Raw genomic sequence first — 15,987 nt, forward strand, 5'->3', positions numbered from 1 at the left:
AACCCAACGTGTTTATCCTATACAAAAACAAAAATCTCCAAAGTATGGCAATGTTTTTATTTTGCAGAAATCAGCAGCATTTTCGGCACCGCCAAGAATTATCATTCGGTTTTGGAGGTGGTTACAACAAAGATTGTTAAATTAAAACAATGTTTTAATGCAAACAAACTGCCATTAATATCAGATAAACTCTTAATTTGTTATATTTGTAAACAGAAATGAAAACAATTGACAAAGTTAATCTGCTTATTATTAGAGCTTAAACTTCCTAGTTGTGATGTGTAACCATCAAATCTGCTGGAAACCAAAATAATCAGCCAAAAATCAAAGAGGGTCGCCTGGATAAAAACTAGAATTTTATCGATGTAAAACAGCTCAAATGATGTTCAAGGAAAGCGCTGGTTGCATCCAAATAATATTTAAAATATTGTTCAACAGTATATGAGGAGAAAGTAAAGAACAATGAGTCTTTCAATAATCTGGCACTTACCGCCACTTCTTCCTCTGCTTGGTTCATGGGCGTAGTTTTGCATAGGGACCATAGGGACATGTCCCTACCAAAATTTTGGACCGACCTACTTGTCTCTACCAACAATTAGATGTGAATAACATGTTTATTATTTACAATACAGCTTTGTTGCAGCAGTAGAGGGGATGGAAAATATTGACAGACGAAAACATTTTTGTTTTTATATTTTTTTTTACAATGGTATTGTAATGGAATTGGTATAATTCCTACTCTGGGGGGTAGGAAGTGGGTCGCTCTGTGAGCTAAAGACATGTTTTAGAGTCTCTAGAGTCTGCATAGGACCAATGACATCAGACCAATAATGTCCCCACCAAAGTTGAAATCAAACCTACGCCCTTGGTTTGGATAATGGATGATGATAGTTCTGTGGACAATTTTGGAAAATCAAACCCAAGCATGTAAAATTACTGGTAAAATAGTTGAGTCGGGTAGTTGGTTGAACAGTTATTATTTTATTGTTAAAAAACAACATAAGGAAACATTAATTTGGTGTTAACAGGGGGGTGACCCTATGAGGGAAGATGTTCTTTCTGCTTTTTAATATCAGCAGCCCAGTTGATCAACTGTAATGGTGTAAACTGCAATTTAATGTATTTAATCTTATTATATAAATGTTCAAAATTGTACTTTTTCTTGTTGAGCAAAGGATGGATTAAATCTTAACAAGTACAAGTGAAAAGAATCCATAAGCTTTCTTTTCCAGCTTAAAGTCTTGTATTCTATTGTTATGGGTGTTTCTAGCTGTTGTTGTTTTTTTATTTTTCCTTTTCTTCTTCTTTTGTTTTGCTGTTCTTTTTGTAATTGCTGAAAAAAAAAATTCTCAAAATAATTACATAAAATGCCGTTCAATTCATTTCAATAACTTGGACAAGAAAACAAATAATGCAAGCCTGACATCAAGAATACGAAGGTTTTATTTAGCGTCATTATGTCAAATTAATCAATTATTACAGAGAAATGTGCTTTAAAAGAAGTCCTTATCCTGAAGAAGATGTAAGAATGTTTTTTTTTTACGCGTAAAATGTAGAAACAACACCACAGACGGACCAAGCTGTTGGTTCCTCTCCTTTAATCAGATTTTGCTTTTCATCCATGCTTTAAAAGGATAATAATAAAGAAAAAAGCCTTAACTTAATATTTTGCTGCCTAACCTTTTGAGGCAGTTGCTGCAATCAACTGATTTCCTGTAACTTTCATCAGATGCATTTCCATTAACCCTTAAATTGGTTAAACTGTAAATATGAAAAGGAATTTGCTAAATGGAAACACTGCAATAAAATGTTTTTAATGCTTCAATGAGGTGGTTTTTCATTGATATCACAATAGTTTTATTTTTGCAGAGCGGTAAGCGATAACTTTGATTGATCTTGTGAAATGTTTTAAATATTATAATATTGTTATAATATCCATTTCTGTGGGTGGAGAGGAGCAAAGCCCTGTTTTTATTGCATCCTAAGAGCTTATAAAGTGTCCTACAGCTCCCAGATCAGCAGCTATTCTAATGGGTTTGCTCATTCCTGTGTCTGTACTGCCCCCTAGCGGTTATTCTTATTTTTGTTTGTCAGACCTCTATGAGAGTTTATATTGTATTTTTCTTCAATAAAACGTGTTTAAATCCACCGCAGCCGCTTTTTTTTTTTTAAGAGTTAATACATGAACAAAATATACATGTTCAATTTTATTGTAGACTATTTGTTATTCAATGGAAAAACCGAGAGATTTGTGGAATTTTCTAATTTAGGAGAATAAAGACACACATTTAATGTAAACGCAGCTCGTGGAGTTCAGCTCCTCTCAGCGAACATGTCGGTCCTCTCCTCCTGAGCAAACTGCTGAAGCTGTCTCAGGTTCATGGGCGCTTCTAGACAGGGGCCAACGGGGGCCAGTGCCCCTGTAGATCATGTCCTGGCCCCTGTTATTAGATTTGATTCCATTAGATTCAACTTTATTGTCATTACACAGGTACAGGTACAAGGCAACGAAATGCAGTTTTTGAAATAGTCGAAAAATTGAGCTTTCAATTCCTGTAGTGGAATCTGGCTGTTTTTTTTAAAGGTTACTTTATACTTTTATACTTTAAGTAGTTTTTGGAGCACATACTTTTTCACTTTTACTTGAGTAAAGAGGTCAAGTTAATAGTTCAACTTTTACCAGAATGTTTTAAACTGCAGTATCTATTCTTCTACTTAAAGGAATAGTACACCCAAAACATGATTAGCCTTCATTTTCTACTCACCCCCATGCTGAACAACACTCTGGAGTACTTTTTTGATATCTCAAATGCATCTGGAGATCTGGGAGGCTTCTTGCTGTCTGCTGACATTCAAATAATGGAGGTCTACGGCGCCCGAGGCAGAAAGGTCCATAAAAGTCCACAAAAAACGTGTCAATATTCCTCCATACTGCTCGTCCAATGTATTCCAAGTGTCCTGAGTGGGTAGCGTCCAGAATTTACTCGAAACGAAGTCATTTAGAATGTTTTTAGAGCATAAACAGTAGTGTATAGGATGTCCTAAAAGCGCGTTCAGGACGCTACGGAAGCCGGCAGACCAAACCAGATGAAAGTGCGCATTCAGCGTCTGCTCTGCCGATAATGCAAGCGTAGAAGAAGAAATGTGCTGTTTACCTGTGCAAAGAAAGAAACAACGAAAGAAAAATGTCTGAGGACTTCAGTGTTGAGGAAGAGCATGAGTTCTTTGCCGAGCTGAATGCGCACTTTCATCTGGTTTGGTCTGCTGGCTTCCGTAGGCTCGTGAACGCGCTGGCGCGCGCTTTCAGGAAATCCTATACACTACTGTTTATGCTCTAAAAACATTCTAAATGACTTCGTTTGGAGTAAATTCTGGATGCTACCCACTCAGGACACTTGGAATACATTGGACGAGCAGTATGGAGGAATATTGACACGTTTTTGTGGACTTTTATGGACCTTTCTGTCTCGGGCGCCAATAGACCTCCATTATTTGAAAGTCAGCAGACAGCAAGAAGCCTCCCAGATCTCCAGATGCATTTGAGATATCAAAAAAGTACTCCAGAGTGTTGTTCAGCATGGGGGTGAGTAGAAAATGAAGCCTAATCATGTTTTGGGTGTACTATTCCTTTAAGTAACAAATGTGTGAACTTTTAAAACCACGGTTCATTAAACTGGTTTCCCTCCTCACACATCAATGCTTCTATGGACATAACCCCCCCCCCCCACTCCAAGAACTTATCAACCCACATAACAAAACCTGCTCCCTTCATTCCAACCTCCTCCACATTCCCAGAACCAGGCTCAGTACAATGGGAGATAGGGCATTTATTGCTGCTGCCCCTCCTCTGTGGAATGCCCTCCCTGACACCAATAGGGCCCTTTAATCCATCCATCCATTTTCTATCACACTTATCACAAGCAGTTTTGCACATGTGCAGGTTGTTGTACAGACACACAAATCTCCTCACACCTTTACAGTTTCATTTACACATTTTCAAATCCCCCTGCACACGAACAAATCGAGATACAGATACACAAATCTCCACACACATTTGTAAATAATAAAGCAACAATTTTGGCCCCATAAGAGAGAACCCATGCATGCTAAGGGAGAACATGCAAACTCCATGGAGAAAGATCCCCCGCTTGGGAATTGAACCCAGAACCTCCTTGCTTCAAGCCAGCAATGTTACCCACAGCTCCACTGGGCATTTTAAATTTTTGACTTGTAAACTTTTTTTTCAACTTAATTTCCTGTAGGTAATATATCATTCAAGGGCTCATCTAATTGGTCAAATGCCAAAATAAGAAGTACATGCAGAAAGAGCCGGGCATCAAACCCGGAACCTTCTTGCTGCAAGGCAGCAGTGCTACCCACTGTGTAACTGAGCATCCCCTTCAAATCACCCAGTGTTTTAAAAAAGGCCTTAAAACATTTCTTTTAAGCAAAGCTTTTCATCCCCTTTAGATGTTTTTTATCGTGCTTTTTTTTTGTTTTTACCCGTGGCACAATTAAATGTATTATTATTATTATTATTAAAGTCTATAAAGAATTTGATTTTAGTAGGTTGGAAACAAAACCATCAATAAACAGAAAATGAAAGGAATGAAAGGATTTTTTATAAGATCCAGAGGAAAGTAGGAGGATGAGAGGTGGAGGAAAAAGCAAAAGAGAAGATGAAGAGATTGGTCCCACTGATTAAACTGCTCAGAGTGACGCATCATACAGGAAACAGTGACTTTGTGATCAGAAATAGACATTAGAGCATTCAATATGCAGAAAATATGTTAAACAAAGATACATTCTTACTGCATAAGAAACCTTAAAATGCTTAAAACAAAATAAAAATAATAACTTTAGGGAATAAGAAATGCTGTCCATTAATATTGAGATTTATTCAGAATACTGGCTTATTTTAGAGGATTTATTTATGATATATAATCATAATCTATTTTTATTTCTTGCTTTTTGAGTAAATATTACAATCTGATCCAAACTCCTTATCGGTGGGGGCGGTAATAAACCGGTACAGTGTTTGCCAATATCCAAAAATTATTAACTTATAAAGAGAAGAAGAAGAACTATACTGATCAGTCATTGGTCAATATCCATAAAGTGGGAGGAGCTTGTAAGGAAACAGGAACAGTTATACAGAGTTTACAGAGGAGGTCAGAGCAGACAGGGTGGTGGTCTGCACGGATTCCAAAGCAGTTTTAGAAAGAATTCAGGGAGAAGGAAATAATAGAAGGAAATTCAGCACAGTTTATTTAGATTATACAGGAGTGGCATTGATATTTGGTTTTGTTGGGTTCCAGCACATGAAGGGGTCAAAGGAAATGAAAAGGCAGACAAATGAGCAAAAAGGGCTTTAGAGGAGGCAATAACAATTACAATTCCTTTAGGGAAAGGGGAAGGAAAAACCATTAAGAGGAAAGAAATTGAAAAATGGTGGAATGAAGATAAAAAAGGACAAAAGTCAGTATTAAATAGAAATATTAATGAGAAAACCGAAGGGAAGAAATAATAATGATCAGATTAAGAGTAGGTCATACTTATTTAAATGACAATTTATACTTAATAGGGAGGAAAAATAATGATAAATGTGAAGGATGTGGAGGGATAGAAAATGCAGAACATGTATTGATGAACTGCAAAACATATGAACTATAAAGGGAGAAATTGAGAAGAGTAGTTGAAAGGACAGGCCAAGAATGGAGTCTGAAAGGATTAATGGGAAATAAAGGGTATTTATAGATTAAGGAAAGCGTTATTTATTTATCTTCAGAATACAAAATTTAAAAAATAGAATCAAATAGATGTAAAACAATGTTGCTACACACTCATGAACAGTAGGTGGCGGTATGCACCTTAAAGTTGCTTGCTATCCGCCATGATAGAGAAGAAGAAGAAGGAAACATGAAGTTGTGTGAGTTGTAGCTGGAAAAAGAAAAACAACGGCGAGGTCCGGTGGAAAAACTGGTGTTTTTCTGATATTTGTGACTTTAAGTCAACAATATCTATACAGAAATAAACTCTAAATCTTTATTTCTAACTACAGCGATGATTTAATCCTAATATTTACTTCAAATTAGCCGCGGCTTCCTGTTTTAGTGTTTGCTAATGCTGGCTGAGTGAATAGTTTAGTAACGGAGGCTAATCTCAGCTAAAGGAGAGCTGGAAAGGTTCCCAGATCAAATCATAGAGCAACAATATTAGCTTCTACCTTTACATGACTGGACTGGAGGACTGTTTCTCCACTGGACTGACAGGCTGGTTCAACAGAAGACATCCTACAGCTTCTTCTTACAAAGGTGAGAAAGGTTCCACAAGGTTCCATATGGGAGAAAAACTGTTGCAGTATTATTTGCAAATGTGTGCAGAGAGTTATGTGTCTGTTTCTAGATCTGTGTGTGTGCAGTGGGAATTGAAAATGTGTAAAATAACTTGTGTATAAAATGTATTAAAAGAAATTCACAAATCTGTATTGAGATTTACAAATGTGTATTAAGATCTATAAATATGTAGATCAGTCTGTAAAGTGAAATAAAGTGAAAATCCAAATTTCCAGCCAACAGTGTTATTGGAATCCAGGACAAGACCTTATTACCTTTGTAACATAAAAAAACTGGATATTCTGATGGCAAAAATGGATGAAATAAGAAGAAACACCAACTTACCTGAATATATTAAGAAAAATAACAAAAGTGTTTCTATAAGAAATTCATGAAAAACACTCTGAGAGTGAAAGAAACACATATTTTTTGGTCCAACATAACCTTCGAGCCATTAATGCTGATACTGGCACTGACAATTTTTAGTTATTAAACCTAAATATAATTGTTAACTAGGCGTATTAACTTTTTAATTTTACTTTGTAACTTTTCACCTTTTTTTCTTAACTGGAAAACTTATTTTTCCGACTTAATTTAACCTAACACTCATGTTCCTGGACTAAGAGGAAGCCAGAGTACCCGGAGAGAACCCACGCATGCTCAGGGAGAACATGCATACACCATGGAGAAAGACCCCCGGCCTGGGAATTGAACCCAGAACCTCCTTGCTGCAAGGCAGCATTGTTACCCACTGCTTCACTGAGCATTTTAAATTTGTACTTTTTTTCATGACTCCTTACCTTTCTTTTTTAATTTCCAGTATGTTAGGTTTCTTGAAAAAGTTGTTTCAAAATGCCAAAACAGAAAGAACTTAGCAGTAGGGGATGCGCGGCGAACAAACACTTTGTGAACTAGAAGGCTGCCTCAGAAATATGTGGCAGGGCTCGATGTTAACCAGCATGATTTTCCGCATGATGGTGTGATTTTTTTGTCCGGGAATTGGCGCGAATCAGACACATTTTTTTTTTACTTAGCAGGCTAAAAAACAACCACACGGCAAAAAAATGTAAGTACAGTAACACACCCACCACCTATTTTACTCTCATTCTTTATCAGACCATCAGGTAGTCTGTCATCTCATCACGGGGAAGTTAGATTTAGTTTGGATATAGGATATTTGCGTTCCACAGCTTCAGTCTCCTGGTCGGCCTGGCAAAGGAAGGCTGGTTTCAGGCTGTCTCCATCTTTCTGTATGTGATGGTTGGCTTAGAGACTGTCAATAAATGTCTGAATGAAAAACGTAGACATAATCAAAGAGCAGACTTTAAGGCATTAAATACGGCCGAAATCTTGGAGCGATTGTCCTAATCCCATAGACAGGACTATAAACCTTAGTCCTGTTATTTGCACACCGTGCTCTCCAAGATGATGACTAAGCGGAGCCTTTCTGTTGTAACTGACTGACAGACGACTGACGTCAGAGCGGGAAAACTCTTCACAAGTCTGTTTGTATTTTGTGTGTAATTCAGCCTGTCCAAACCCCTGTGATGTCTCCTCATGTACAGCAGTTGAATGGATGGATAGATAGATATTGATGTGAGGTTCTAAGAAATCTGAAATTTTAAAATAAAAAAAGAACAAAGGCAACTTTACATAAAAGGAGATCAGTATTATTATTTTTTTTTTTACTGATCTGTTTATGTTATGAAGGTTTTCCAGAGACAAAGACATGAGGAAGACGTGGGACACAGAAGAGGTTGAAACAGCGGATGTTTTTATGACGATGCAGCTTTTAAGCCGTATTTAATGTTAGGTAGGTTCAATACTGTCTGGCTCTTCTCACAGTGGAGCTTTTATTTATGTATTTTTATTTCTCATATCTATTATTTATAGTTATAAGAGGACTGATGTTGCTTCAGGACTCAGGTTTATTTAGAATCACTTTCTTAAATCAGCATTAGTGACACTGATGATGACGCTCCCGATCGGACTAAGGCAGACATGCAAACGTACCCAGAAGCTGGAACAGTCCTGGTTAAAAACGATATAATCAGTCATCCTGAATCCTCTGCATATCATGAGAGTCTGGAGCAGCTTTGTAGTTATTTTTATAATATACTGTCTTTCTCCGTTGATGAAAATATCTCATTGAAGACTAATTAAGCTAAACCTATAAATTATGTAAAATAAATGGTCAAACATTCATTATTAAACTTCATAAACTATTTAGTAATCTCTCCGCTCTGGAGCAGCAGGAGGTTAACTGTCAATCTCTATGTTAAATCCCCGTTAAGGCGTGAGCCCTGACACCAGTAATGGTGGTCAGATGATCCAAGGAGCCTGGAAACAGCAGCTTATTCTGTCACTGAGCACCAGGGCAGCTGTGGCTGCAGAGTAGCAACACTATCAGTGTGTAAATGACTCAATGTTCCTCAGTGAGGCTAAGCATCTGATGAGGTCTGTGTAGCAGGGTCGGGTGGTGATGATGCCTGCTCGATGCTGATTGGCTGAACAGTCAAAGTTTGAGTGACCGAGACCAGACAGAGGGGAGGTGTTCCTAATAAGACTATCAATTAATAAAGTGATGTTCTGCCAAAAGCTGATCAGTTCACCAGTTTCCTCCCTGTGTGAACAATAATATTTTAAACTTATTATCCTAACTCTTGTGACAACCTGCTTGTTGCACAGAGCTGCTGCACCGTTATTCCTAAACCCTCCTGCTTGTTCACAGCTCAAGACACGCCTTCTTTACGCCCCTTGAACACATGCACTTCGCTGATTGGTCCGCTGTTCAATCTGAATCCAACTCCAGTTTGAAACATGTCAGTAGCTACGTTTACATGCGCAAAATTTCCCCGATCCGATCCAAACCTTGGTTGATCGGAAATTCAAAATCTCCGTTTACATGGACACTAAATGAAATGATCCGATCATGACGTGTGTATACATGTACCAAGCGTTGGATCAGATTAAATCTTTTAAGCATGCGCAGAACTTCCTGCCAAACTTGGCAGTTCTGTCTGCGTCTGGTTTTTGGGAGGCCTGACAAACGGTGCGCTCGGAGCGAGCGCAAAGAAAAACGGAGAGAGGAGGAAAAAAGCGCTTGGCAGCGAAATGTACGAGAGAAAATGTAGAGAATGAGCGATTGAACCGGCGTGGGAGAGCGAGTGGGCTGTGGAGAGAGAAAAGAGGAAGAGGAGGAGGATAAATCCCTGCTTCCTGCAGCTTTAAATGAACTTGAGTGTATAAGTCGGCGTTCCTAGACTCCTCCCGCCATGTTGTTCACAGCGAGAGCGAGAGCGACCGGTGGTTTCCTGTTGTTGACAAGGCGGAAAAACGTCACGCTGACGTCGCACACATGCGCAGTGAAGATTATTTTACTCTTTAGATCCGAATGGGTGTTTACATGGACGCCAATCGGAATGGCGATCGGCAAAAACCACCTCTCTCTTTCGGAATTAAATTTAGATCCGATCGGACCGAATCGGATTAGAATCTTCAGTCTGACATGTTTACATGAAACATTTTTGATCTGATCAGGCCTTCAATCCGATTAGTTGTGTCCATGTAAACGTAGCTAGTGTCTCAGCAGACAGCGTAACAGAAACAGCTGCTACTGCTGCTGCATATTCCGTCCATCCGAAGCTGTTTAATCCCTCGTGCTTTCAGTCCTTTTCCTCTGTTCTGCTGCATGAACACCACCGATCATTAAGGAAAAGGAGAAAACCCAACAAATAAACTTCATTCTGTGCTCCTGTCGTGCCGACGTGTCGCCACAATAACCCGGAAGCCGATGATGTCACAGTTAAACATCCTCTGTAAGGCTACACTTACTGCAAATGTAAAATTAAATTAATCATTTTACCCCTTTACAAAAAATAAAATTAACTTTAAATATATTCATCTAGTGAAACCAACAAGAGAAAACCTGTTCCAGCTCCTGCCTCTGAGAAAGATTTCGGGCAATTTATATCGGAGGCCTTCTACCTTGGATAAAAATGGACATTTATTTTGTGGGGAAGAATTTTGTGATTATTTTTTGACGCCTATATATTTATTTATTTTTTCTTTCTGAAATACAAGAATTGTTAAGCCAAATTTTTTGTTGGTCTATTTGTGGAAAGTTTTCTTTCATAATTTGAAAGGTTCTACACACAGTGACTACTTGTCAGGAGGGATAGCTGACTGGCACCGCTAAAACAGTGACAAACACCCAGTTAAAAAAAAATAAAACAAAAATAAATAACCTTGTAAAACCGTCACACTCTGTTTCAGGATTATTACTAGGGGTGTAAATCACATCCATCATGGCGATTCGATTCAGTTTCGATTTGCTGACCTAGCGATTCGATTATTTCCGATACTCAATAACACACCATGATGCGATACGATTCGATTCATTGGTTCATTTTATTTATTTTTTTTATTTAACAGCCTTACAGGCTAAACAAAGTTTCAGGTTTGAAATAAATCAATAAAAGCTGTAATATCGTTTTGCATTTTTTTGAGAAACAACAGCAAATAACAGAAGTAGAAAAGTTGCATAAAAAAATACTGCACAAAATCAGTGTAATGAGTGCAATGCAATACCTGGGCTCCAGACGTCCCGCCCCCTCCACAGACGCTCCGCTGCTCCTCTCCCAGATTGTAGCCGACCGCAGACAGTGCTGCAGACAGGAGGCCGGCTTGTTTTGATTTTATGACCGAAATTGTGGAAAAAAACTCGTGAAGTTTTACCCGCTAGAAGATCGAGGTGCGCGAGAATGCTGGGAGCCTTTTTCCACCTGGATCTCCGCTCTTTTTGGCCCTCATGTCCCTCCGTTGTCGGACTAAACTCGCCCCCACTTCCTCGCCGCCTCGGCCGTATCTAGACCCACAGCATGTAGCACAGACCATGCTTCAATACTGAGCATAAATCAAAAATGTCTGCATCAAGCTCACTGCAACACACTGCTGTAAGAGTATAACCAGGAAGCGAGGTAGGAGGACAAAATAGGTTTAGCGCCACCGCAGCATGGGAGGAGAATTACGCCCAGGAGCAAATGGATAAAAATAGACTGGAGGAAAAAAAAAACTGAATCGATTCTCTTTCGGACATGTCGATGCATCGGATTGTCGGCTGTTGGATCGATGCATCGATACAAAACGATTATTATTTACACCCCTAATTATTACCCTATTTTTTTGTTTTTTTACTTATAGGAAGACAAACCTTTAATCATGTCCTTCACAATCATATTCATGTTAATACAGTTTAATTAGCCTCTATCTATCTGTCAACCTTTGCACTAATCAGTTTTTTGAGCACAGGTTAAATTAAAACAACGGTTGTATATTTTGTTTGGGATTTAAACAGCTAAAAGTCAAATTAAGCACTGGGTTTTTAAAAAGTTGAATATTTGAATTTTTGCATTGGGTTTATATAAATTAAATCACAAATCAACATGCTGGGTTTTTGAATAAACTTTTTTTTTTATCCAGAAAGTGTTTTGAAACTAGATCCATTTGAGTTTTCTTTAAATCCTGGAACATAAGCAACAAAACCTGCGTTTGCTTTCATCGGATCTCCTTAATGACTCCCAGACATCTGCTTCTCTCCAGGTCGGACAGGAAGGCCTTTCAGCTCCGGTTTAATCCGGTTCCCAGAGAGACGGGTAGGTTAACCGCTGCTCTATAATCTTAGCCATCATTCACACCAATGGCTGCCTCACTATTCACCATTCATTTGATTTTCTTTTAAAGTTCTCCTCCTTACTGAGACAAAGACGAGCTTTGATAACGTTACCTGCAGCCTGATGGCGACAGCTGATCCAAAAAGCATCACTGCTGCACATCTGGGTAAGAAAACGCAGCAACGTTCATTCAGTCATAGTATCTGATAGCGCCCTCTACTGTTGTGTTAACTACAACCATGGCAACAGCATCACTCCACCGTCATGAAAGGAAATAATGTTTAATTGTTGTAATTTGTTGTCAGGCACAGCAGAGGCCACCTTGATGCTCCGCTCTGATGGAGATGAGTCTGAGTCTGGAGCTTTGGACCAAGAGGAGAAACCGCAGGATCTGCCTGGTAGGTTCAGAGAAGAACTAAACGCCCTGATCATCGTAACATTTGGCACCGCCTGAATTTCAATCATTCCGTTTCTGATTCCGATTTGTTTTATTTCGGGTTTTTATTTATTCTGTTCAATTTAAGAAGAAGAATCATAAAAGTTTCTATGCTATAAATTAGAATTCTGTCTGCATGAAACATTTTCAACAAAGAAAATTAATTCCTATAAAATCTAACTTTGTTTGAACGTTTTTATAAATGATCAGTTATTTTCAACCAGTGTAAAAATATCAAACCTATGGATTCTTATATAAATTTAATGAACGTTCTTTTGACTGAGAACATTTCTACATGGAGCTTCATTGTTTAAAACGTAATTAAAACACGTTCATATATAAATCAGCTTTCTGATGCTGCAGGTACTTGTGCCATTATAATATATTAAAATACAAGAACGATGCAATTTTATAACTTAATTCACCTGATTAAGACTGCAGTGTATTTTTAGTTCAAGATACGTTTTGAAAAAAATGAATAGAAATACAAATGGAATTGAAAAATAAATAGAAAAGTAGCAATTAAATCAAAGATTTGAGAGTAATTGTCTTTGCTTAAAGTGACTCGGTCCAAGGTGAGGTCGATATACTCTCTAATATGTATTGTGTGTTTTTATCTTTCTTTTAGATGATAAACAGACGATTAAAGAAGAAGCTGATGAAGACCTGAGACCTTGTGCTGTCCTGCATGAGCCAGAGCTCAGACACATAAAGGAGGAAGAGGAGGAAGTCTGCACCAGTCTGCAGGGGGAGCAGTTCAGCCGTTCAGTTCAGTTTCCAGTAACTCTTCATCCCATAAAGAACGAGGATGATAAGCAGTGCCCTGCATTCCCACAGCTTTATCAAGAACACATTAAAGGTAAAACGTTTCCAGGAGAGAATGATGGAGAAGAAGGATGTGTGAGGATAAAAAATCATCAAGATGGGTCATTTTCCTTAAAAACTGAAGAGGACATAAAGCAGTCTGAGCCAAATCAACTATTAGCCTCTGGACTAAAAAACAAGGACATGGACTTTGACAGCATTAACAGACCTTCTTGCTCATCCGAGTTTGCTCAACAAGTTCTTCACAGATGCTGTGTTCAGAAAGATATAAAGCAATCAGAAATAAGAGCTTTAAGCTCCATGGATGGTGAGAAATACTTTACGAAGTTTAGCTGTGAAGACTGTGGGGAAAAAGATGCCGGTTTAAATAAACATACGACAATTCACACAGGAGTCAAACCTCTCTGTTGCGACCAATGTGGACATAGATTTAGCCGGAAGGGAGATTTCAACAGACACATGAGGATCCACACGGGACAGAAACCTTACTGTTGTGATCTATGTGGAAAAAGATTCGCGTATAAACAAAGTTTAAACATACACACAAGGACCCACACGGGACAGAAACCTTTCTGTTGTGCCATATGTGGACATAGATGTAGCGAGAAGGACAGCTTAAACAAACATTTGAGGATCCACACGGGACAGAAACCTTACTGTTGTGACATATGTGGGAAGAGATTTAGCCTGAAGGGAAGTTTAAACAGACACACGAGGATCCACACGGGACAGAAACCGTTCTGTTGTGATCTATGTGGAGAAAGATTTCGGCGTGAAGAAGCTTTAAACGCACACACGATGACCCACACAGGACAGACACCTTTCTGTTGTGCCCTATGTGGACTTACATTTAACAGGGAAGTCAATTTAAACAAACACCTGAGGAACCACGCAGGAGAGAAACCTTACTGTTGCGACCAATGTGGAAAAAGATTTAGCGTGAAGGGAAATTTAAACAGACACGCGAGGATCCACACAGGACAGAAACCTTTCTGTTGTGACCAGTGTGGAAAAAGATTTCGGCATAAAGAAAGTTTAAACACACACACGAAGACCCACACAGGACAGAAACCTTTCTGTTGTGACCAGTGCGGACAAAAATTTAGCCTGAAAGGAAATTTAAATGCACACATGAGGATCCACACGGGAGAGAAACCTTTCTGTTGTGGTCTATGTGGAAAAAGATTTCGGCATAAAGAAAGTTTAAGCGCACACACGAGGACCCACACGGGACAGACACCTTTCTGTTGTGACCAGTGTGGACAAAAATTTACTCATAAAGAAAGTTTAAAGAGACACATGAAGATCCATACAGGAGAGAAATGACTCAACCTACGCAGCTGCAAGTGCTTCTATATATTTGCTCCAGCACCACTGAGCGCCACATTGTTCACTTCTTTTCAGAATTTTACAGGTGGATTAATCTTAGATTTTGTTCTCAACACGTGTCTTTCTTCAGTTATTTGGAATCCAGGGGTTATTATTTGGGTATCATTTTACTTTTCTAGGGATGCGGTTATGTACACAGAATTGTATATAGTCAGTCACACTCTCAGTTGCTACATTATTGTCCTCTACATGTGGCTGATAAATTGCATCCCTTAGATCTCACATTGTCCATAATGTCTGATTGAATGTCCTGTTTCTCTCTCATCTAACTCCTATTCTAAATCATCTTCTCCTCCTTTTTTAACTCACAGGGTTCGTACGGGTGCTGGAAATCCTTGAAAATGCTTGAATTTTGACGTTGTGTTTTCAAGGTTTGAAAAGTGCTTATATTTTGGATGAAATGCTTGAAAATGCTTGAAATTTTAACTATTTCTTTCGCAACAAATGCCTATCTAACTGAATCGTGTGTTTATTAAATGGAGAAATAAAATGTTGGAGAGCCCGAAAATGAAACCTGCTGGCTTATGTGTGACTGCGATCTGCCAGTCTATTTCCACCTGTGACCCCGCCCCCATGAAACCACTACTGCACCATGCCGGGAGGTTGGCGTTTCAATGAACGTTGGCTGGAAGATGAAAAATACAAATTATGGATTAAACGGGAACAAACCCCACGAGTTGCCTCTTCTAAAGTCTGCAAAAAAGATGTGCAGCTTTTCCCAATGGGCGAGTCTGCGCTGTCGAGTCACATGAAGGGTAAGTCACACACTTTTAAGTACGCCAACTGAAGTAGCCTAGTACACGTTAATGTTAGCGCCTATTTGTTTACGCTAGTAACTGCTAGCTAGGAATTCACAGGCTAAGTGACTGAGAGTACGGTATAATGTAATGTTAGTATTGCAGTGTTTCCCAGTGAAAAAGTTTTGAAATGGGTCTTGAAAGGGCTTGAAAAGTGCTTCATTTTGACTTTGGAAAAGGTGTACGAACCCTGAACTCGGCTAGTACTTTCGGAAGTATTTGAAGTATTATTTCAGCTTTAGAGACGTTAATTATCTGCTCCTGGGTGTAAAAACATCATCTCGCTTTGTTTTCTTCATAGCAGTAAAGCAGTAAAGTGTCAGTAAAAGCATAAAAGCATAAATAAAAAATCAACTACACCTAAAAATGAAAAAGTCTTTATTTTTTTCAAAAACTTGAAGACTTGAAATCTAATTTCATAACTGCAACAAAAATCTTTTTGCAATTGATTTTTTTTTCTTTGGTTCTGTTTAGTTTTTCCATGGAAGTCCAATTCTACCATGAAAGAAAAGAAAAAATAAAGCCCCACTGGA

The 15,987-nt window shown here is 38.5% G+C and overlaps 1 protein-coding gene across 1 annotated transcript; it reads left to right on the plus strand.

Moving 5' to 3' along the window:
- Nucleotides 1-8,055: 8,055 nt before the first annotated feature.
- Nucleotides 8,056-15,058, plus strand: LOC119771450 (gastrula zinc finger protein XlCGF57.1-like). Its single transcript, XM_038267412.1, has 5 exons — nt 8,056-8,148; nt 11,937-11,989; nt 12,078-12,173; nt 12,313-12,405; nt 13,072-15,058. Exons 3-5 carry the CDS (start codon nt 12,131-12,133, stop codon nt 14,592-14,594), a joined length of 1,659 nt encoding a protein of 552 aa, XP_038123340.1. The 5' UTR covers nt 8,056-8,148; nt 11,937-11,989; nt 12,078-12,130; the 3' UTR covers nt 14,595-15,058.
- Nucleotides 15,059-15,987: the final 929 nt, after the last annotated feature.

This window comes from Cyprinodon tularosa, unplaced genomic scaffold (assembly GCF_016077235.1).
Source record: "Cyprinodon tularosa strain WSP-4 unplaced genomic scaffold, ASM1607723v1 ctg672, whole genome shotgun sequence".
NCBI classification, from domain to species: domain Eukaryota; kingdom Metazoa; phylum Chordata; class Actinopteri; order Cyprinodontiformes; family Cyprinodontidae; genus Cyprinodon; species Cyprinodon tularosa.